A 24,196-nucleotide genomic window follows, 5' to 3' on the forward strand; every position below is an offset into this window, starting at 1 on the left:
GATGTCCCTCTACCCCGCCAGGACGCCGCGCCATCCCGAAGCCACCAGCCCACCGCCGGCCACCCCTCCTCGCTGCCACGCACCAGTGGAGTCGCCGTCGCCGTCAGATCGTGAGAGGGGGAGGAAGCGAGTGAGGGGGGAGCGCCGACCATCCCTCCTTGCGCCGCGCCCGTATTCCGCCGCTCCACCGTCGTGCGCCTGTGCAGGCGCCACCGCCAGATCATAGAGGGGAGGGAGTGAGTGAGGAGAGGGAGAGAGAGTTAGAGAGAGGGTTAGGGTTTTTTTAAAGGGCTTTTGGGTTTTTTTTTAAGCTCATATGAGCTTTTATTTTTAATGGGCCATATATCAGATTTAAAGTTTATAATACCTCCTCTTTTATTTGTATTTTGTTTTTTTGAAGAAAAAAATAACCGTATGTTATATGTGTCAATTAGTCCCACTTATTCTAATTCTTGTGAGAAGAAAAATATTATGGGATTGTTGTAACACACGTGCATTTTGCTAGCGTAAGTATTTTGCTAGAATAACTACTGCTCTACTAAAGACGATGGTGGCTGATTTGTTGAGTGATGTGACCTTGTTGACCAAGACTCTGCATATTCTCCATTGTCGAAGTGAGCAACAAATCATACAAGTCCAACGATAAGCAAGCACTGGCATGAAAACCCACTCTATGGCCATGGTGTGCATGGTTATGAACAAAATCACACGGTCTATTGGAATTAAATGGGCTTGGCCCAAATCAATCCTATTAAATTCCAGCCTCACAATCAATGCTCGGTGCAATAGTCCCATGTGGGATATTAACAAGAAATTGACTCACCTAAATATGTTATCATCATGAGCACTTATTGAGAGGATGAAGCGTATAGATGAAAAGCCACACGTGTTTGGGCTGGGCCATGGGAATGGGCAGGGTGTGCGTGTCGTGCCTTGCCTTATATCTTGAAGTTTTGTCCACCATTACAATCCATCAGAACAAGAGCTTATCCATCTCCACCATTGTTCTATAACCGTGCAACAATCTGTCTTCCCCGTCAGGATGTGCTACTTACCAAATCGACAAATAATGCAGACCAAGAACTCCAATTATATACAGTGTGAGCCATCGCAAGAAAATTGCCTGCTACCTATTTCTTGGCTTTGAACAATAATGATTTGGTCAACTTGTGTGTAAATATATCTCTGGTCACTCCAGAGTCCAGTTGCGACACTGACAATGAACTAATGCAAGTGAAGCCATGTAATCTCCGGACCTAAACCAAAAAGTATACTGTTAATTCAGTATGTCTGAAGGATGGCTAGTTTGAATGTATATTACTCTGGACCGGGTGGGGATGAAATAAGAACCTTGATCCATAGGGTGACCTGCATGCAGCAACAATGTGGGGCTTTGCCGACTCTGCATCCTTCTGTCCAGTACAGAGTGAAAGTAGCATTTATTGATCTGAATGTTCCTAAAAATAAGCAAAATTTTGAACTTTGATTGCGATTCCCATGGATAAGAGAACAACAGGACAGTACTATTTATGCTCTGATCCAACAGAAAGCACAAATACCTTAAATTCCATATGAATGATGTAACTATGTATGGAGCATTAATAAATGTAGATAATAGATACATTCCACAAAGTAAAAAAGGAAATATAGTGTCAACAATAAAAGATGCAAACAATCTAATTTTGATGCAAATGCCCATAAGAAAGGTTTGTCATTTAATTGTACCTGAGATTCATAGTAAAGTCCAGTGTATAGTGATGAATAGAAAATTTCACCATCCGAACTACTAGAAAAGTTTGAAGATAACTGAAGATGGAAAAGAAAACAGACGTAAATTTTCCTCAAATTTATAAGGACAAGCAAAATCTATAATTTTCTTCAAGAAATGTCACCACCTTTTCAGGATCCCCACCATCTTTGAACAATGCATAAGCTTCGCGCATTACAGGTCTTGAGTCTAAACCAACCTGAAAAGTGAGGTGCACATAAAGTTTACATTTGGCAGAACATAGTGTGGGCTGTTTGCGCGTAGCGGCTGCAGTCCACTTACATTTGAGAGTGATTTGTCAAGAAGAATAATGGAAAGTACAAGTGGGACATGTTATGTCATATGCCCAGTACATTTCAAGAAATTGGTACATATGGTCATCATCAAATGTGTATGGAAACTCAATAGACAAAGTTACCTGCTTGATGATATCAATTCAAGACTCTTTTTGTCAATTTTGAATTCGTTACTGCAGTCACCATGAAAGTTCCACAGAATATATAAGGATCGTTCATTATATTTGAAAGTTTCAGTTCTGATTGCCTCAAAGCAGTGTAAAGATATAGATTAATTAAAATGGAAGGTAGCGCCGTTCACAAAATTGGCTTTTAAGGTAATCTATTTAGGTTAATGACTTGATGTCAACAAATTAAACCGTAGGACATTGAAAATCTACAAAAGTGGGAAATATTTTGCACCTCACTTGAGGATAGTAGTAACGCGCATTTGCACGCACCATGTCTCATTACCAAGCACACATCTAGCACTGAATTATGTTCCGAGAAAACATATCATTTTAGCTGGAAAACTTGCCTCCAGGAAGCGCTTCCGTGCTTCCTCTACCCCATACAGCTGAGCTTCACAGAGAAAACACCATATCGACTCTTCAGTGTCATTTGGATTGGCAGCAACATCCAGCCTGAACTGCTCTGCACCTTCTTTAAACCTGATCCAGAATTTCAATAAACTAAAAACAGTAGCACAAGGTTCCAGTCTATGGCTTGAAAGTTGAAATTCATTTGTTTCAGCCACGAGAATCTACGAGCCTCATCACTAATGGATCATGATTATGCACCTGTCCAGATAGTAGAGTGAAAGTCCTCTCTGCCAGAGATCTGAAACAAAGTACAATTGCAGTCAGTGATTTCCCTCACCTGCAAATGGCTCAATTGGCACACGACTACTCACAATTTGAACTCTAAACTAACACTGAAGTTTCACAAATGCGTACATTGCTTCTGCCGCTCATCCAACTCAATCGCCCGATCGAACTCTGCCAGTGATCCAGCGACATCTCCCTAAAATGCAAAGATTAGATGAAGAAATAATTTACAAGAACCCTCAGGCAATTTCTCGAAATAACAAAAGCAGCTTCTCCATGCCGCATTGTAGAAGATATTGGCTGACACGAGGGGCTTATCTGTAATTACATGTAAAATATAGGAAAAGAACGCAAGGAAATTTTCACATCCGCCGTCACAGACCTGCCTGAAGAGTTGCATGCCTCGCCGGACGGCGAGCGACGCGGCGGCTGCTCCGCCCGCCCCGCCGGAGAGGAAGTCCCAAATGCCGGCAGCCGCCGGCAGGAGAAGCCGCCGAGGCACCGCGTTCGTGGGTGCCGCACGAAATGGCGAGGAGAGGAGCTTCGGGCTCACGACCGGTTGAGCCGAGCCGGCGTGGGCGCGGCGGCGGGCTCCGGCAGCCGTGGGGAAGGGGAAGGAGACCGCGGAACGGAGAGACGGGGAAGTGGATGCCATTTTGGAGGGAAGCGAATTGGCGAAATGCCCAAATGACCAGAATACATCGCCTTCCGGATTATGGTAGAAAACGAGTGGTGAGTAATCGCTGTATCTTGGTGGGTTTCGAGGGTGGCCAATCCAATAGAAGATGGCCGTAAACAAAGAAAACATGGTATCAACCGGCAAGTACAGAGATTAGGAAAACGGAAGCTTCACTAGAGTGATGGTTTCTTTCTGATTTTATCTGCCAATTCTTGTGGAAGATATGGTTTGTCTATAGCACAACGAAAAAAAAACAGGTGTGAGCACTATTCAGGCACATATCATAGAGGATAAAACTATTTATCTGCATTTTCTTTCTTTACACAAAGGAATTCAATTTCTACAAGGAATTACTACACAAAAATAGGAACCCTGCCCCTGTGCTTTCATGTATCTCCTGTTCTAAATATTATCTCATGTAGAGAAGTTCCTACTTGCTATGTTATTTACTATCAAAGTCTAACTAGACAATTTGATAGTTTTAACGGGCTTTTATTAAGGGTCTCTTCGAAACATAGGAATTTTATAGGATTTTCAGAGAAAACAGTTTAATTTCACTAATTTTTCTTCAAAATTCCTTTAAAACGAAGAGACTTCAAAACCCACGACAGTCCAACACTAAAATATACGGTGCTTTAGTTACTTAATCTTAACCATCCATGTCGCTAACTTAAAAAACAAATGTTGCTCAAATTTAAGATAAATAATAGTAGCCTGATGCCTTCTCATAAATCTCCTGAGGAGATAGTTTTATTCTATTAGAAAGTTTGTGAGAGAAGGTTTCCTCACCTTATATATAGTTTATGCATACTGAGGCTGTGTTCGGCTACCGGATATATAACCGGCGTAAAAAGCGTAGTAATAGATTAGTATATGATTAATTAATTATTAGCTATAAAAAATATAAAAAATAATATGATTTTGTAAAGCAACATTTCTATAGAAGATTTTTGAAAAAACACCATGTTTAGCACTTCAGAAAACATGTGCGCAAAAAAAGAGAAAATCTGAGAAAATTGGATGGGGTGCCGAACGTGCCCTAAGTTTTGTTTTTGAGTGCTACTATACGTATGACTAAGTTGTACAACTTCCTTACGACTAAAAGGATATAATCATCGATCAATTAAAGATGTGACACCGTAGCTATCTATCAATTTAGTTGTACGCAATATTTCTGATGCAAAGTTTCCAAGTTCAAAGGTTTTATAATTTGAATGGATCATGGATGCTAAGTTTTGTTTCAGAATCCGTCAGCCGACCACCGCCGGCGAGTCTGTCCACCCGCCCCATCATCGGCGGCGCCGGAGCTGAAGTAGGCGACTGTCGCCTTATAACGGGGGATTATATATCCCGCGGCTATCACTCGAAGCTGGGCACTTTTGGGTCGAAGCGGGCGGTGGCGCTGAGACTGTCGCCGTTTTCGTACTCGGTGGAAGCGGCTCCTGAGGTTCTCCGGCCCTCAGCCTATGGAGCAGCTCACCGTCGGCATCATGTACCGTCGTGGATGCCGTCGTGCTCGGGCTTGCACTGTCCCCTGTTTCTTCCTCTGCCGTGGAGTGAAATTTCTTCCATATTTCGGTTGTACTGTTGTAAAGATTGAAGCTCTGTTCTTCCCTTCGTCGATTGATGCTACTGCTGTTTGGACTAATCTGCAATTCCCGAATTCTGGTTGGATGATGCGAGTATGCAACAATGCAAGAGATCGATGCAAAGCAACGCAATATATGTCTGAATTTCTTTCTGGATGGTGTCCGAACAGTGAGCTGAAGCGAGACGCAGGTCCACCGCCATGGTGCAGCTCGCTCGGCCATGTGGACTGCAGCTCCCTATCTGTTTACACATGAAAAACAAAAAATGAAAGACCAGAGAAGGTGAGCATTTCAGAAGTCATTTATTTTTAATCTGTACCAAACCACGAGCAGTTGGCTGGCTAGTCCACCGCGCGCGGAGCTGACTTTAGAATTTAATCCATACCTTTGATTTATTTTTAATAAACGGTTATAATAAAATTGTAGTACCAATAATATTACGTAATATTACGGGTAATATAAGTTTAATGGGAAAATAGCGTTTTTTTACTGTGTTATTTATTACAGAAAAAAAATTACAAAATAATGCTAATCAAGTAATTAACAAAATAAAAAAAGTAAATTTTCTACTGGCAGCAGGACAAAGTAAAATGTCCGAGAGTTGCCCGCGCGGACGGTGCTGTCAAGCTGTCACACTGCGATAGGCGAACGATTTCCTCTGCTCGCTCTCCATCCTAACACGGCGAAAGCCCAGTTGCTCTCCATTCCCCCAAGTCAACACACACAGTTTCGTCGTCGATCACCAACCAAATCAAAGCCCGGAGAACGGGACCAGGAGCTTCGGTCCGGCGGGGAGGGCCGAGCAGCTTGCTTGCGTGCCCAATCGCAGATCGCAGGCATGGAGTCCTCCCTCCTATTACCCCAGGCCTTCACGACGGCAATGGCAACGGCAACGGCGACGGCACGGCCGTGCGGATGGAGATCCCGTCCTCGGGCCTCGTCCCCACCCCATCGCCTCGTCGTCCCCTCTGTGGTCTGCGCGTCGTCGTCTCGTTCGGCGCTGAGCCTCCATGGCGGCGGCACTCTCGCTCCTCGCCACGTCGTGCCGGCGCAGGAGTTCCTCCTATCCTGCTGCGGCTCGTGGCGGCGAGATGCCGGAACACTGGAGGAGGATCGTCCATGGCAGCGGCCGGCCGGCGTCCAGTGGAGCAGCGGCGCCACGGCTCCACCAGGTGCACGGTCCGCCGCGCTGCTTCCGATGGCCTGGGCCATGGAGGCAGTGCTAGGCCTGCTCGGCACGGCGCAGGTCTCACTACCGCTACTCCCGCCGGAGGATGGTGCCGAAGCCCACTTCCCCTTCCTCCTCCTCCTCCTCCTCTGCGCAAACCCTTCTCTTCAATTTCTCCGACCCAAACCCTGCCATTTTTGCTTCGCCCCCCCACGGCTCGTCCCATGGCTGGCGCCGAAGCAGCCGGCGCTGCCATTCCCGCCCACCTCCCGGCGCCGTCTTCCTCCTTGCCCAGCCGGACCCGGGTCCCGTCCCCCCAAGGATACAAGCAAGTCGCTGTTAGCATGGTGGATGCTGATTTGGAGCACCATTACAGGGGCGAACAAGAGGGTGTTTGTCCTATGCGAGGTGAAGAAGCATCCTCCCGCCGAAGGTTCCGAGGGAGAACTTGTGGAGAAACATCTGAAGAACGGCTGCGGTTAGTTTTCTCGTCTTTATCTTGTTTTAAATCTTGCTAAACCAATTAATCTTAATCACCCCGCTTTGTCTTGATTCAAACTTGTGATTTTTTTCCTTTTAACATAAACTACATACAATAATTCAACACTAGGGATGGGCACCGGTCGACTAATCCGTATTCAATAAATGTACATGTTGGTCGCCCCGATATATTGAAGATTTTTAAGTTGAATTTGCTCAACGAAACATCCAAGCTAAGATTGATGTTATGGCAATGGCAATGGAAGCTTCTTTGGCGATGACATGGTAATAGCAGATTAGTGGCAATGGCAATGAAAGGTTAGGGGTTGGGAGAAGGGTCTCTCTGGGATTAGAGTGATAGGTGAAGAGGCAGAGTACATGGGTGGGCAACAACGACAGTTCTAGAGCCGTGGGGTTACAACGATGTCTCTAGAGATGCGGATGGATCGGTGGTATTGACATATTTCGTTGGTGAGAATAAATTAAGAGAGGAGAGACCGTGTTAGGGAGAAATGGAACGTGGGAACCTTAGGGTGGACGAATCTTGTAGAGCTTGTTGGTGTTAGAGGATCTTGCTTACCGGTGTTGGAGTAGCAAGCCTTGTGACGTGGGAAGTGTTTGCCCTGGACACATGGGACGTTCAACTCCTAGTGGCGAATCATTTAGGGAACGAATGAATGGTGGGGAAAGGGATGTTGATAGGATAAGTTTATAAAAGTGCACGAGTCTTAAAGTTATGGAGACCCTTAAAAACTAACAAAATTTAGGAAGTAATCAAGTGATTAATACTTAGACCTACTAAAAATACATTATAGGGATTGCCCAACATGTGAATTTAAGGAGGTAGGGAGATGGTGACTCAATGACAAGGATGACGGTGACGTCCTAAGAGAGCCTTGGCACCCTGCCACTACCAACAACCCAAATTTTGGTTGGCTTCCATCGGATTAAGGGTTTAGGGTTGGAGGTGGTGGCAGAGTACTATGAGGGTAACATCGGATGGTTAGGGTGATGGAAGACTGTTGTTGGGCGGTGGGCAAAGGTGTGTAGTGGGTGTGGGAGTAGCATGGCTCACTACTACAAAAACCTTTTTATAGATGGGTAAAATAGTTTTTTAAAGCTAGCTCAACAGTTTATTGCTAAGTAAATAATTGTACAACTTATCAACTTTTCATGTGGTTTCATATGAGGCCCACGAGCGAAATCCATTTTTGCGTGGATGTCCCTAATAGATCTACATCTACAAATTTCATTATGCAAAAGAAAACAATACGATTCATAAAATACTGGTCATCCACACTTGCATACGCATTCATCGAACAACATTCGGATCCAACAACACATTCATCCATCAGGTTCCACACTTGCGAAGCTTAGATATATGAAAGTTGTATGATGCGATGGGGACATCCGAACGAAATCTTTATCAAATTATAGTATATTTTACCAGAACTAGGCAAACCTAGAACCCCAAATGGAACTTAACAGATCTCCAACAAAATGAAATGCACTATGACTACATAAGTAGAAAGGAAGCATGACGAATAGAATGTCATTCTTTATAGTAGCTACATAAATTGCATGTACACATTATTGCGTGAACTTTGCAGCCATAACTATGTATGAGAGCATGCATTTGCTCTATGTATTCTCAAAAGAAAAGAAAATGATGACCCTCTTTAAGGGTATAACTATTGGTACCTTAACTGGAGAAATTACGATTTCCATGTCACCGTTAAGACAATTCATAAAAATCGCAACGTTCTTGTAGATAGACATGGTATAAATTGTGCCATCACCGTGCAAAAGCAAGGCTCGCTTAGCACAAAAGGGATGAATTTAGACTTAGTCAAGTGGACTGGACTAGTAGGCATATTGTTAAACCCATAAAGTTTTCGTGGAGTATACCAACACTTTCAAACTTTGTGCTAAGCTCACGCCCATGAATCCCTGTTACGTACGTTCTGATTTGGACCTTGTAGTACAAACACATGGGACAAATAACATCTGATGTAAAATATATTTACTTAAGAAAAACCCAAGTAATATAACTTATTAACCTAGTTAAGCAATTTTGTATGTTTTGCTATTGCTCCATATTTAGCCTTGATTAGTACTTAGCACCTCATGTTATACACCCATCCCAACAACCTATGAGTACCAGAGATTAGTGCTAAACGTAGCATAGCACTCAGGTGGTAAATAGGGCTTCACGATTTGGTATAGTTCTCTCTCAGTAACTTATGACAGAAACTAGACAAAGACTTAAGAAAATCTGAGAATGTTGTAATTTATACAAAAAATGTATTTACCATCTTATTGACTTTAATTTTCCTAAGTAGTTGATTTCTTACATTTAAACACTCACCCAACAAATAGTTGAGATTAATAGATTATAATTTATGCTACTTGAGTACTTATGTAACCACTGGCAATATATCCGGGATAATGCTTGAGTACTTGACCCAATTTAATAATATAAATAATATATTATATAATCTTTTAATATAATTATATATAAACCAAACATTCAGATATGTTTGTGTATCAAACATTTATTAACTTATTATCTACTAGTAGTGAACAACGGCGTCTGTCGTACTGGCACCATGGGCGGATAGTTGGATACGACTCGTGCTCAAAATAGTTACAAAATCAGGTTGTAGGCCAATGGAAAAGGCTCGGCCCTTTGAGCTAGGAGTGTCGTCGTATTTGATCCCTTCCGCGTGCCTGAAAGGCAGTCTTTTTACCTCGAATGCAGAGTGTCTTTTATCTCTCTTTTTGGCCTTAGAACACACGGCGTCGTAGAGATGCACTGCATGCAAAATGTGATTAGCAGCAGAGCCCAACTAAGTAATTATTAAAATTCAGATTTAGTATCAAATTTATAGTGTTGTATGCTATAATTTTTTACTTTTTTACAAATTCATTCTCATGTAATTTTTTTTATTTTTATACTTTCTCATTTCGTGTTTTTTCCTACAAAATCTCAAATTTATTTTTTTGTGTTTTTCTCTACACAAAATAATTTATGTTGAAACTTTTTTTATACACATTCACATTTTTGTGCGCTTTTTCTACACAATATCAATCTTTTAGTGTTTTTCTCTATGCACGATATTTTAATTTATTTTCATTTGGTTGCATCAAATAAAAAAATTAAAGAGAGTAAAAATTAGCGAACTTGGTTGAAAATGACATAATGTTTAGTGTACATGTCTCAAATTAATTGTATGTTGACCATAATTACTATTACCGACTCGACTCATAATTTTATTTTTAAAATTTATTTTTATTCGGACAATTCAATTTAACTTGACCTGGTGCAACACATTGCAAATTTTAACACCAAATGAGCAAAAATATTCTACATATAAATATTTTATTTATGTATAAAGTTTATGAAGAGAAATATTTTATTTATGTTTAAAATTTGTGAATACCTATACATAAGTTGTGTGACTAGAAATATTTTAACTATGTGTAAAGTTTATGAATATTTATGTGAAAAGTTCATGAATAGAAATATTTTGTTTATGTAGAATGTTTGTTAAATAGAAATATTTTGTTCATGTAGTATGTTTACTAATGAAAATTTTCTCATATATATAATACAAGTAGAAGGATGAAATTGTAAGCTCATTTTATTTGAAAAGAGAACTTGATCTAAGAAAAAAATGTTGAGAAGGCTTTGATATCAAATACTAGAAATTACACTTTTCTTTTCTGTAGAATACAATATAAGGGAAATGATTTTTTATTTAGTGAGGCATATTGACAAAACCTCAAATTACATTCTCAAAATATTCACATGAACAATCGAATTCATGCATGAGCATGAGCTTTTAAACTGGGTCTTACATGCACTCACAAAACTAATGTCCATTATGTGCTGATGTGCTCATAAACCATTGACACACGCATACTATGATCACCCGTCTTTCTTTGTTGTATCCATGCCTACCTACTGCACATGTGGATTCGGCTGATCCACTGACCTGAGGCACAACAAAAGAAAACCATCAAAATAGGAACGTAATTTATCTTTATTTTTTTCTAAAAAATCCAAATAGAAATACAATTAACAAAAATTTAGAATCACAATAGCCCTAGGATTCTTCTTATACTTTTTTTTTATAAAAAGGAACCAAGCAGATGTTTCACTTGAATAAGATATGAAATTCATAACCAAATTGGATTTCAATCCACTATTCTAAAATTAGACAATATATAAGCCTGGCATTTGTGGAGAAGAAGGGATGACATGGGGAAAAGAAAGAAAAGGAAAAAAGCGAAGAGAAAAAAAAGAAAATAATGACAAGGTAAAAAGTTGAAAATTAAAAGATTTTATTGTTAGTCACTGCACACAATTTAAAATTGAATATTTGCATAAAATAAAAAAATAGAGAATCCTCTATCTTTTTTTGTTGTTGAAAGACCAGCCATCTTATTTAATCTATTTATAATATTGAGCATAATTTATTATTCTGAATTATAAGCTTTCCGATAAAACACACGCTTCCCAATAATCAATTGTATGTTCACCGTAACTTACTATTCTTGACTTGATATGTAATTTATTTTTAAATTTTATTTTAATTTGCACAATTAAAATTAACTTAATCTATTGAACGCACATGCATTTTGCTATTTAAACAAACTCCAACAAAATAGTAGCAAACCACCAGTTAACAGTGACTATAATATCTTTGCATAATTAATTGTAGTTTGGACCATATTGAAATAAATTAAGAGTTTTCTATTTTGAATTGTAATTTTAGAATTTATAAGACCATGTTTATATTCTAATTTTTGAAAGATTGTAGCAAAAATTGATACACTAATTTAATAATCATTACAATCTCAAGTTCACATATTACAATAATAATTTTAATTAAATAATTTATTCACATTATCTAATATTATCATAAAATTTAAAATCTATAAAACTAAATTTAATGAAAACCATGCAATACAAACATGATTTGCATCCCAGACAACTTTCCATCTTCATGTAATAAATGAAGTTTGGTTGACGTATATATTAAAAGTACAAAACAACAACAGTGCAACTCTCAAGTCTAAACTTATCATGAGTTTAAAAACAAATTTCTTCATGTCTTCTCATATTACATGAAATAATATTTAAATCAAATATTAAGTGATCATATAATTCATAGAAAATATTTATCGCAGGAGTTCTTTGTAGGTTAAAAAAATATATGACAATTTCTAATAAAGTTAAATTACTAATGATATTTTTTATTTTTTGTGTTTCCATTTCATTATTGTTAGTAGGTACACATATCTTTCCATAAATTATAAAATATTCTACAGTAATGCGTTATTTGACAGACCAATGAATTTACTTATTTCACGTAAAAAAATGGTACTAGCAAAATATTTCTAAAACATCATATACTCATTCCTATTTTACCAGAGATCTATAGATGATAGTATTGCTAGTGATTTGAATATTTGGGTGTCTAATAATAGTGGTTGTCTAGAGCCTTGATCGATCCTATATTTAGCGCAACTGCGGTATGACGTTGATCATGGATATTGTATCATTTTTGGTGTTCTAACAGTGTGATTTAAAATTGTGATTGAACTATGATTCTAAATATATACATCCCATATTTGTAGATATTTATGATTAAAAAAATTATGCATTTATCTTTGTATAAAATCTAATATATAGAAAGTGCTTCTAATTGGAAAGGTATTTCCTAACATATGGAAACTCAATAATTGGTAAGATAATTCGTAATTTACAAAGTTACTGATTTATCGAAAGTCTATGTAAAGAGAGGTGAAGTCTGTGTTAGCCGTCCGATCTTACGAAGATGACTTTAGTTGTCTGATTGGAAATGATGAATGAAGTATGTAGGATGAGTAAAAGTACTTCGTGCATTATAGGGTAGATTAAGATGAAAAACAAACTTGTTTCTATGCTTTTGATTTTATCCCTGTAGTACTTAGCACCTTACATTGTACATTCATCGTGGCAAGCCCCCAAGTGCTAGAGGCCAACGCTAAACATAGCATAGCACTTAGGTTGAGCTAGTATATAGAGATTCATGATTGAACGCCATTTCTACTCGGATTCATTCGCATGAAATCAAGACAAGCAAATATCCACAATTCAACCACTCACATGTATAACCAGTATTTCTCTAAGTGGCTAATATCTATGTTTATACACGCAAAGTAGAGCTCAACTTCACAGTCATAATTTATTCCACTTAGATAGTTTAGTAGTTATCAAAGTAAAAAACACACATCGTATAACATGTGCAACCCCCGACACACTGCTCAATGGAGAACCAATTGAAAAAGTGTGGCAAAGGAATACAAAATATTACTTGCTTAAGAATAAAAGAAAATTTATTTGTTCCATATTTCATATTTCCCCAGTCACCACTCGGCGGTGACAATGGCTGGTGATGTGAGGACAAGGTCACAACTCAATGGTGATGTGGATGACCAATGTGAGGATGCGGCTGACATGACGGTGATGAATGCGGATTACAGTGAAAGCAACCGGCATGGCGACAATGTTCACACTCAGCGGTGGTAGCACATGTGGAAGTGATGAAGTCCGATGACAATAATAAATACAACCTGTGTAGGGACAAGTCTACCACTTGGTGGTGGCGATGGATGCGGCTGACATGGGGATGAGGTCACCACTTGGGAGCATATGCGTCCTTTAGTGGGAAAAGGTTACCACTTGACGATAATGATAGTTGCGGCCGATGTGAGAATTATATCACCACTCAGAGACAATAAATGTTGTTGAAGATGAAGGCGATGACAAATATGACCAAAGTGGTGGCGAGGTCGCCACTTGGTGCCGGTGTGGAGACATGGTATTGATGCCAAATCTATCGACCTGGCATGCTGAATACACGTGAAGGCTAGGGAGTCCCCGTGTCGCTCCAATACAGGACCTAAATCTTGATGAGGTGCAAGCATGTCAGTCAGTTTGATACTACAACTAACAAGATGGAGAATACAAGAAGCCATCGGCTATCGAGCCAATGGATATTTTAGAAACCAGTGGATAAGATGTCGATGTGGCAACATTTCGCCAATAGGTCGAAACCAACCTGTATTTAATCCTTATAAGCCAATGCAGAACTTAAATAACTATTAACTTAAATAAAGCTGATTGGTATAGATGTAATGTAGTAAGGCAATCGACTATTCTATTGCTATAAATAGGTATGTAGATGGGTAAGGATCATTGTATATAACCAACTGATGATCGACCACGATCTATAAAACATCTAGCCTAGCTTACCAGAAATATTCTTAGAAGACTGGACCGAACCAAGGTAGTTTAAGATTACGCCTAGCAATATCAAACAAGAACTAAATAGATCAAGATTGCTATCAAGCTGATGAGCTGATGACCGATAACTTATCGATTGGAACTCCATTAAAATAGTCAAAGTTGCAAAAGTACCTTAACCTAAAATTGTTAAGATAACTAACAACTGTAAAACTTGATCAAAATATTGGATTGAACTGGGAAAATCCTAATCGACCTTATACGATTGCTGAGCCTAGCTCAATGTAGAAATTACCCCTCCATTGGAGAACAAAGTTATGCAGCCCCCATCTGGTGCCAAGTTCCGCTAGAGATAAAACCTCGGTAGAGAGGATGGCGATGCGCCGAGAGTAGTTGTATTGATCTAAGAGATATCTTACAAGGACCCTAGGTGTACATAGTTATAGCTATGGGAACACTAGTCAATATTGGACATGACAGATGTTTCCTAAAGATGAAAGGAAACTTACAAGTTCTTATCAGAATCTAAACCTAGTCCATATCGGACACTACACATGTTTCCTAAATACAAAAGGAAACCTAGTCTTAATCGGACATAAAACTTCCGAAAGATAAAGAAAAAAAATACTAAACTTGGCCTAATTAGTAGATAAAATTCAACTGTCATGTCATGGTCTACACTATTACTTTTGGATAGGCTTTCCATTGGCTTATTGCGCTCTTTCCTTAACCGAATCCACTAATGAATTTTATCAAACTTTAGCGTTAACACATGGTTGTCACTCAACGGTGCAAAGGCAACTGCCCATGGAGCGACGAAGGTGGCTGACCAGGGAGCGGAGGATGTCATACGACAACAGTGAAGGCAGCCGACCATGGGACGCTAAATGTACGTCGGCAGCGGTGGACGCCCACTTGACAATGACGAACACTATTCTTTGTACGGCGGTAGAAGTCTGGTGATGGATGCGGTCGATGCGGCGACGAGGTCACCACTCGACGTGGATGAAGGTGTCTGACAGGAGGACATAATGCCCACTCTTAAATGTTGACCGGCGTGATTGAGACAAATTTAGCCCTTGTTGGCAGTGAAAGCAGCTGGTGTGCTAATGAGGTCATCACTCAACGGTGGATATGGATGTGGTGAAGGTCAATGGTGGCGATAGATTCAACAGACATGGCGAAGGCGAATACAACTAGTGTGGGGACCGAGATCACCACTCGATGGCAGTGGCAGCGATCGATTGGGTGAGGAGGTCACCACTTAGCAACGGCGAAGGTGGGCAGCCATGGGGCGATGGATGTCCGATGGTAGTGGTGAAAGCAACTGACCTTAGGGCAATGAATGTCCGACAACAGTGGCGGATGCCCACATGACACCACTGAATACGGCCGATGTGGTGACTAACGGTGGTTGATGTGGGGACATTATGCCCAATTAGTAATGGTGAAGGACATGATTGGGATGGAATCACCAAAGCGAAGGCCAGGTGATGATGTTGCCACTCGATGGAGGCAATGAATGCGGTGAAGGTATGTCACGCCCAGAAATTTACACCAAATTTCTGAACAATAGCATGTATTAAATCTCGGTCCAGGCATCAGCCCGAGTACACACTATGACAAATCAATACACAGTTCCACGACTTAAAAACAAATAAAAACAATTATCTATCGAAATGCAGTGGAAAAAGAAAACAAACTAAACCATCTAATCTTCAGCTTCAGCTGGCGAAGACGGCTCCACACCACAGGCACTCTCGACGGCGGACTGAATCTTACTTCAACCTTCGGAACAACCTTCTTCTGACACAGGCTCTGGCACTTGCTCTGGTGGGGGAAAAAAATAAGCAAGGCTGAGTACAAACCACCGTACTCAACAAGTAACACCCAAGAGAGGAAGAATAGTGAATGCAACAGGGTATCAAGGATAGGCTAAGGTTAAATTGCACAAAAGCTGCAGTAATTTAGCAAAACAGGAGATAAAATAGACTGAAATAAAAGTAAAGTAAACAATTAAAATAATCATCCACTGTCCAACGTTACACCACGTTGCAACAGGCCCAGACCGCTGTCGAACGTTACACCACGTAGCGACAGGGTCAACCCTCTGTCCAACGTTAAACCACGTTGCGACAGACCCAAACCACTGCCAACGTTACACCATATTACGCAGGGTCAAACCAGTTCCAAGATTAATAAAATTATTAAAGAGGTTCAACTAATCCCAGTGAGTCTGTCGGTTTGCCCAATAACCGCGGGCACGGCTATTCGAATAGTTTTACTCTGCAGAGGTGTACAACTTTACCCACAAGACATGGCTGCCAAGCATGTTACCATGCCCCAACGTATCACCACGATACCTCAGTATGGAAACCATGATAAGACCTTTCACCTAACCCTCCCTAGACAATCGCACCACACTTCAGGTTTCACCCCCTCCTTTACACCAAGTCGGGCAGTCCCCTCTTGTGCCTTGGTAGATCCGAAAGCAGGAGAAGCTTTCGTTACACCACGATTGCCCGTCCATACTCCATCACGCCTACCCTTGCCTGGGTACGTCGAATAGGGACAAGCTAGATTATGAGTCTCACCGTTGCCCATTCTGGCTTGTGGTTAGTACGTGTAAGACTTTCAGGGTTTCCTGAGAACCGGTCCTTAATTGCCATGGGCACGACTCTCAAAACCATGCACCCACAGCCCACCATAAGCAATATTTTAGTTGTATTAATCCACCTCGGGAAATGAATAATGATAGCAACCATTGAAGGTGTACCAAAGTGCAACAATAATTAAATAATAATTGGTGAGCTAGTTGAACTAAGCATGGCTAAGCATTGACTAACCCTAATTCTAGTCAAATTAACCCTGGGATGACAATAATAAATGAGAATCAACGGATATATTGGTAAATGCCCAATAGATAAATACAATAAATAGATTTGCATAAAACAATGCATGTTTGAATGTAAAAGCGGGGGATTTTATAAACATAGGTTCAATATGATCAAAGAAGGGTGCCACTTGCCTTGCTTAGACCCACGAGGAACTTCGGCGACGACTTCGAGAACGAACGGCGCTGCGACGGGGTCAAAACCTACGACAAACAAGGCAAAACAAGAAAAACAGGCTAAAAAACTACTAAAACAGAGAAAGAAACTATTTTTAATGGATTCTTGGCATTTTTCTGGATTTAATGAAACTTGACTGGACCTAAACGGAGACTAGATGAATTACTTATGAATTTTAGAAGTTTTCTGGTTTTTTAGCTAAACAGAAAAGTCCTAAATCAATTATTGCGCAATTGATGGGGCTGCTGACGTCAGCGAGGAGAGAGGAAACTGACGGCGAGGGGACCACCTGTCGGTGAGAGAAGGGGAGAGGGAGAGACTGACACGCGGGCCCGGGGAGGAGAGAGGAAGGGGCTGGCGGGGTGGCGACTGACGAGTGGGACCCACTCGTCAGCGAGAGAGGAACAGAGCAGAGCGCGGCTCGGGCGGACGGCGGCGACCGGCGGGAGCGGCGGGTGACGCGGCGGCGGCGGTGCACGGCGACGGCGGCGCGACGGCGACGGCCGGCGAGCGGCGATGGACGGCGACGGCGAGGCGGAGGCAATTGGCGACGGCAGCCGGGAAGCGAGAACGTCGGCGGCGCGAGCAGCGGCGGAGGGCGGCGTCTGGGGACGACGCGGAGAGCGGCGACCGGCGGGTGACGCGGACCGGCGAGGGGCGGCACGGAGAGCGGCGGCGCCGAAGGGAGAACAACAGCGGCTCGGGGAGGACGACGACGACGGCGTGACGGGAGGGCGACGGCGCTCCGGCGTCGGCAAGGTCGCGTCGGCGACGGCGAGGCGAGGGTAACGACGGGCGGAGGGGCGACGGAGGACGTCGGCCGACGGTGAGCGGCGGGGCGCACTCGCGGTCGCACGAAGAAACAGAGGAAGGGAGGAGAGCGGGCTCACCGGGGTGGCGCGGCGGCGACAGCCGATGCGATGAGATCGACCAGCGTCGGCCGACGGCGTGAGCGGGCGGCGGCGGGAGCGGCGTCGCACGGCGGCGGCGCACGGCACGGCGACGACCGGCAACTAGCGACGGCGCGCAGCGGACAACCGAGATGGCGGCGCACACGGCGCAGCCGAGCAAGGCGGCGGCAGCGGGCTGGCGCGACGACGACGGCCGGGCGCGAATGGCGGCGGCTTGACGGCAGCCTCGCGAGGGCGACGATGACCGCAGCAGGCGACGGCGAGGAGGAGCTCCGCACCTGTCAGGCGACGGTGCGGCTCGGCCACGGCCACGATACGACTAGCGCGACGGCGACAGCGCGACCGGTGGTGACGACGGAGGAGGCGGCCGCACCAAGAGGAGGGCAACGGAGGACGGCGCCGGCACGGGGAAGAGGCGGCGACAACGCGCCGGGCTCGGTGGCGCTCCAGCGGCGGCGGAGCCACCACGGCGACGACGAGGCGACGAAGACGGCAGGTGGAGGGGCGACGAGCGATGCAAGGCGACGGGCAGCATCGCACGGTCCGGGGCGATGGCGATGGCGCCGGGAGGTGGAGGCGGCAGCGGGCGCCGGCAGCGATGGATTGGCGACCGCGGGGTGACGGCGTCGCCGGGCGGAGATGCGGCAGCGACGCGGCGGTAGCGCACGGCGCGTGGCAACGGCGCGGTGGCGAGGGGACCCAGCGACGGTGGAAGAAAGAGAGGAAGGGGGAGGGCTCACCGATGGCGACGAAGGATGGCAGCAAGTCGGCGAGGAGGTGGGACAGGTGGCGACGTCCGACGGCGCGACGGCGACGACCGGGCGATGGGATCGGGGTGGCGGTGGCGAGGTCGGGAGCGGCGGCGACCGAGTGGCGAGAGGATGCACGGGCGCTGGAGATGCCCGCCGGCGACGACCCGGGCGGTAGCAAGTCGGCGACGGCGAGGCGGAGGTGACGACGCGGCTGGACGGCGATGATGGGCGGCAGAGGGCGCAATCGCACGTCGGCGGCGAACGGCGGGACACAGCGGCGGCTTGGTGGCGGAGGGGAAAACAGCGGCGACGCGGCGGCAGGGAGGGGATTTATAGTGTGGCGGCGCCGGCTAGGGCGGGACGGAGGTTGGAGACCGAGTCGGCGACGCGGCGAACTCGGCGGCGGCGGTTGCGGTGGCGGAGCGGCGGGCGGAGCGGCGGACTCGGCTGGCGCGGCGCGGCGCGGGCGCGGGCTGGGGCGGAGGCGGGGTTTCGGTCGCTGACAGGTGGGCCCCACCTGTCAGTGGCGCGAGGGAGGAGGGAGGCGAGACGGACTTCGCCGCGGCGCGGGCGGACGAGCGGGCGAGCTGGGCCGAGGCGGCCCAGGCGGGAGGAGCGCGCGCGCGTGCGGGGACAGAGCGGAAGGCCGGCTCGGCTGGGCCGGCCGGGCGGGGAGAGGTGGGCCGGCTCGGCTGGGCCGGCCCGGGAAGGAGGAAAAAGAAAAAGAAAAAGGGAGAGGAGGAAAATTGGACTTCGGCCCAATTTGAGAAGGAAGGGAAAAAGAAAGGAAAAAGGAGGGAAAAAGAAAAACCCCACTTTTGCCGAGTTTTAAATTAATTTGTTTGATCAAATTTTATTGTTCTGCAATTTGAATTTAAATCCAGTTAATCGATTTGCGAGCCTCGATTTAATTGAATTAATTCCTTTTAGAGGGATTTTTCCTGAGTTAATTAAGCCAATTGTTGTTTACGAATTTCTTTTTACGATTTTAGGCTTGGGATGAAACTCCGAGCGTGACAAGGTAGATGGCGGTGGTGGATGCCTACTTGATAACTGCAAATACAACCGAAATGAAGATGAGGTAACTACTCGGCGGTGGCTGAGGCGCATATGAAGATGGCCTCTCATGTAGATGGCGAGACTTGATGGCGGTGGCTTCACGTGAAGGCAATGAATTCAATAGTGGGGATAAATGCAACTAGTGTGGGCATGAGCCCACCAGTTAGCTGCAGATGCAACATATGTGAGGACAATGTCACCACTTAGTTGTGCCGATAGAGGCAGTCGACCATGGAGGCAATGGCACCTAGCAGCGAGAACAAATGTAGCCAATGTGGTGATGAGGTCATCAATTAGCGGTGATGATGGCTTCCTACTATGGCGGTAAGCTAGACATTTAGCAGGGGCAAATGCGTCATCTGTGTGGACGAGGTCACCACTTGGTGGTTGTGATGTATATGGCTGGCATGGTGATGATAGCACCACTCGGTGCCGACAGTAAATGCGGTCAACATAGTGATGATATCACTAGTCGATGATGGTTTCATTGGCGAAGATGGAGGAAACTGGCGTGGTGATGAGAGCACCATCCGGTGCGATGATCTCGGTGGCCACAGTACATGTAGTCGGCATGGTGACAATGGAGACTGTTGGCATGGCGATGACAGTTGCCACCATCGTGGCAATAACTAATGGGATTGGTGTAATGATGAGATCACCACTTGGTGATAACAAAGTTGACGACGAACCTATGACCGTCAATAGAAGATGAAAGAGGTGCCAGCAATGCTGATGATGGGGTCATCATACTTCTTGAGATTAATCTTAGTACTTCCCCTACCTGGTGCCCCAACAGTCGATGTTGAAGCTTTGTATGGACAATAATGTTTTGGGGTGGCACATGAGGCCTAAAGCAAGAGGGTGCACAAGAGACTAGGATTACCCAAGTTTAGGCTTTCAAGGATGTGATAATACCCTACTCCTGCTTGATTGTAAATTGATTGTCTAAAACCCTAGAAAAGGTGTGCAATGAATATAGTGCATGATATGTTAAACCGTGATCCTTGAGGGACCCTCCTACCTCTCATATACTAGGGGATAGGATTACAAGAGATACATACCAAATAAGACTAAGCATCAACCATATCTAAACCAACCGTACGCGACTAGTTATGGAAACCCAAACACTGAAAACTAAACCGTACCATATAGCTAGTCGAATAATGTATAGATTCTATCTTTATATCTTGGAACCTCCTTCCCTATTAAAATATGTACTGTACACGAGTATGCCTCTAATTCGGGTATCCCACAGCTAATCTACACTACTTAAACAAAACGAAGTGCTACAGTGGTGTAGTCTTTTGGCTCTCAAAAGACTCCATCCACGTACTAGCCATACATGGAGTTAAGGTTGGTTTCCGCACCTTTTAAACTAATTGAGAGCTCAACTGGAGGTGCTGAGATATTACAGCTCAACACCATCAAGGTTAGCACTGAACCAAGAATCAATTAATAGAATTAGTTCTTTTAGAACTCTATTTGTAAAATAAATTTTTATAGAGGATTAAAATGTCAAAATTTCAGATAAAAGTCATCCAATTCTGCCAAATCGTTTATACAAGTATTAATTTGTTCTTCATGGTCCACTTACACAGATATTTTATCCCCTGCAGCTTGTGTTGAGCTAAAGGATTTTGAGAAGCTTGACAAGATGTATGACATCGATTGGAAGAAGATGCATGATCAAATTTGTAAATATAAAAAGGTAATAAATAAATAAAATTTAGTTATTAAATCAAAATATATTCCTTTTAGATATATTGCACCTACATATTTTGCAATTATATTGTCCTTTTCCCTATGTATTGCAGATATAGGTGCTAAATTTTTTTTGAGCCCACTGATCATTACTTCGTGGGAATTTATATCTGGTTCATCATTACTGCAGACATATGTGTACGCGTTGCTTTATGGGAATTGGAAAGGATTGGATCATTGGACACATGCTTATCTTAAAAACAAAAAGATCTCTGATTTGCGTCAAAGGTTTGTATCTTCAGTTTACCATGTTCTTATTGTGGTTGCTACTCGAGTTGATTACTAAGCGTATCTTTAAGAGACTATATAGTTAAACGGTCCTATATCTAGCTAGGTAAAAAAATTGCATAGGTATAAGAATTATCAATGGTTAATATATATCTTTTGTTAGGCCTTAATAAGAAGTGAATGAATGTAGACAATGACTAGCTACTTTGGTTAGCTAGCGCCTGTTTGGCTAGCGGGATGGCTAGCTCAGCCAAATTGATATTTCTTCGAGTATTTTTCTACTGCACTGGCCAAAATCTTATATGACTAGCATGATAGTTAGTATTTTAAAGATGCTCTAATTAACTCGTAAAGTTGAGAAGGTTGATATCTTTATACATGGCTGTCCTTTTGCAGTTTTCCTGCTGACTACAAACCACAATTTTGTATGGAGGGAAAGAACACATATGGTCATACCGTGCGCTTCGAGTTTGTCGATGTAAATAGAATTGATAGCTTTCTCAACAAGTACCGTTCTGCTTCAGGAAATGCTAGGGTTGTACCAGATGAACCATCTAATTAGCTCTTGAATATTTGTGCACTTAATATGGTCCGATCAGTAGGGCCTACCCTCTCGATATTTGAGCTTATGGTTTCTGAAATAATATCGTTTTATTATAAAATTGTAAAAATAGCTTGGGTTTTCATTATAAAAATGTAAAAACAGCACCTTGCTCGGAATGGGGTTTGCAGATAACTTGGCATTCCAATTGCCCAAAGGATAATTTTGCAATTTTTTTGTGAAACGAACCCTGTTTTTGAAATTTTGTAATAATTTACTATTCGTTCCATATATAACAATGTAACACTTATTTCTATAGGGCTTTTGTAAAGGAATGTAGGGGGAGTATTGTTTTTGTTTTGGGTTGTTTACCCTTGATACCCTGTTTTTTTAGTTTATAAATGCATGTAGCAATGTGTATTCTAGCAGGGGAAAAAATATTTCTACAAGTGCTTGCGAACTATATGGCTTCCATTATTATAAGATAGGGGGGGTTTATATTTTCAAAACAATTGTATTCCATGGCACTGTCTGTATGCCCATGTTTATATCAGAATATGTAGTAACGAGCGAAGTTGGCTTAGCTCAACTAGTTAGGTTACTTATGGTGAAACCAACCAATTTGACATCTATGCTCGTATTTACCACTAATTTTACATGGTGCCCAACATATCAACTAATCCACCCGATTTTAAATCCAAGATTTGACATGTGTGCTCGTATTTACCAATAATTTTTAGTGGTAGACGATATATTCGTTGATAGCAAGACACTCGTGTGACTTTTTGTCAATATGTATTGCTCATAAATCCAAATGTTATCAATCAACCACTGCAAGTCCTATGGTGCAACATGATTTGGGTATTGCTATGTTGTGCATTAGGTCTTGTACAGCTTAAGGGCTAGCATGAAACTCTACTGGAGAAAATTCTACGTATGTTAATGTCCAATACATACCTTCAAGAAATTCCAAATTGATGACAAGGTTCTAGGAAATGTTGTTTCAATGAGTTTCCACTTCTTCACCTTAAACGGGGTTTGTTGGAGCACACGGACAACGATCTCACTTTTAAAAACACTAGCATGCCTGCCACATACTTTTCCAAACTGTCTGGTAAATTCAATGTCTAGGGGCATGCTGTTAATGCCGGACTTTGGCAAATCACCGATTGAAACGCGATTAATGACCGAATCGGATAAGAAGAGGGGAATCGGCTGGAAACATAAGGTTGAAGACGGAACGAATGCAACCGATGGAGTCTGAATCGGACAAGGAGCTGAGTCCGATTGGGCCCGAGAGTTAAGGATAGATTCGGTATTGATCAAGAGTCCGTGTAAATTAGTTAGCTTTTATCTTAGAGTTTGTTTAGGATTTTAGAGTTAATTAAAGTCTGGATGTAATAAGTTACTTACTAATATAGATCCTTATCCGGTTAGGTTAGTTAGATCCGAGGGTATAAATATGTATGCCCGGGGTCATTGTAAACCATCAATCAGATCAAACACATATCTTCGGCGCATCGCCAAAACTTCTCGACTTGCTTGGGCTTTCGGTGGGAGGTTTGTCAGCTCCGCAATGTAAGTTCTCGTTTGTCAAAACCCATGGATCAGCTGGAACATGACTGTCTTGGTAGTGGTAGTTTTCGATCAAGCCCTCGCGAGGTCCTTTGTTCAATATGCTAACGGGAATCTATTCAACTCGACTCTGTCTCGGTTTGGTCCGATCAATCTAGTTGGCCGGGTTTATGTTGCCAGATTGGATCGAGTACTCGTGAGGGCTTATCACTGGA

At 43.1% G+C, this 24,196-nt stretch overlaps 2 protein-coding genes across 4 annotated transcripts; one reads left to right on the plus strand and one right to left on the minus strand.

Annotated features, from left to right (window-relative positions):
* Positions 1-659: 659 nt before the first annotated feature.
* On the minus strand, positions 660-3,742 carry LOC102715632. 3 transcript variants are annotated; one of them, XM_040520576.1, is made up of 8 exons: positions 3,253-3,741; positions 3,000-3,066; positions 2,844-2,883; positions 2,582-2,714; positions 1,896-1,967; positions 1,726-1,806; positions 1,351-1,447; positions 660-1,256 (listed from the first exon to the last, which is right to left on the minus strand). In XM_040520576.1, exons 1-8 carry the CDS (start codon positions 3,676-3,678, stop codon positions 1,225-1,227), a joined length of 948 nt encoding a protein of 315 aa, XP_040376510.1. In that variant the 5' UTR covers positions 3,679-3,741; the 3' UTR covers positions 660-1,224. The 3 variants fall into 3 exon arrangements, with proteins under 3 accessions (XP_040376510.1, XP_040376508.1, XP_040376513.1); XM_040520574.1 differs by having other exon boundaries at positions 1,351-1,412; positions 3,253-3,740; XM_040520579.1 differs by lacking the exon at positions 660-1,256 and having other exon boundaries at positions 1,357-1,457; positions 3,253-3,742.
* A 2,651-nt stretch (positions 3,743-6,393) lies between these two features.
* On the plus strand, positions 6,394-22,652 carry LOC107304530. Its single transcript, XM_015839096.2, has 4 exons — positions 6,394-6,784; positions 21,493-21,584; positions 21,768-21,865; positions 22,262-22,652. Exons 1-4 carry the CDS (start codon positions 6,658-6,660, stop codon positions 22,425-22,427), a joined length of 483 nt encoding a protein of 160 aa, XP_015694582.1. The 5' UTR covers positions 6,394-6,657; the 3' UTR covers positions 22,428-22,652.
* Positions 22,653-24,196: the final 1,544 nt, after the last annotated feature.

This window comes from Oryza brachyantha, chromosome 1 (assembly GCF_000231095.2).
Source record: "Oryza brachyantha chromosome 1, ObraRS2, whole genome shotgun sequence".
NCBI classification, from domain to species: Eukaryota; Viridiplantae; Streptophyta; class Magnoliopsida; order Poales; family Poaceae; genus Oryza; species Oryza brachyantha.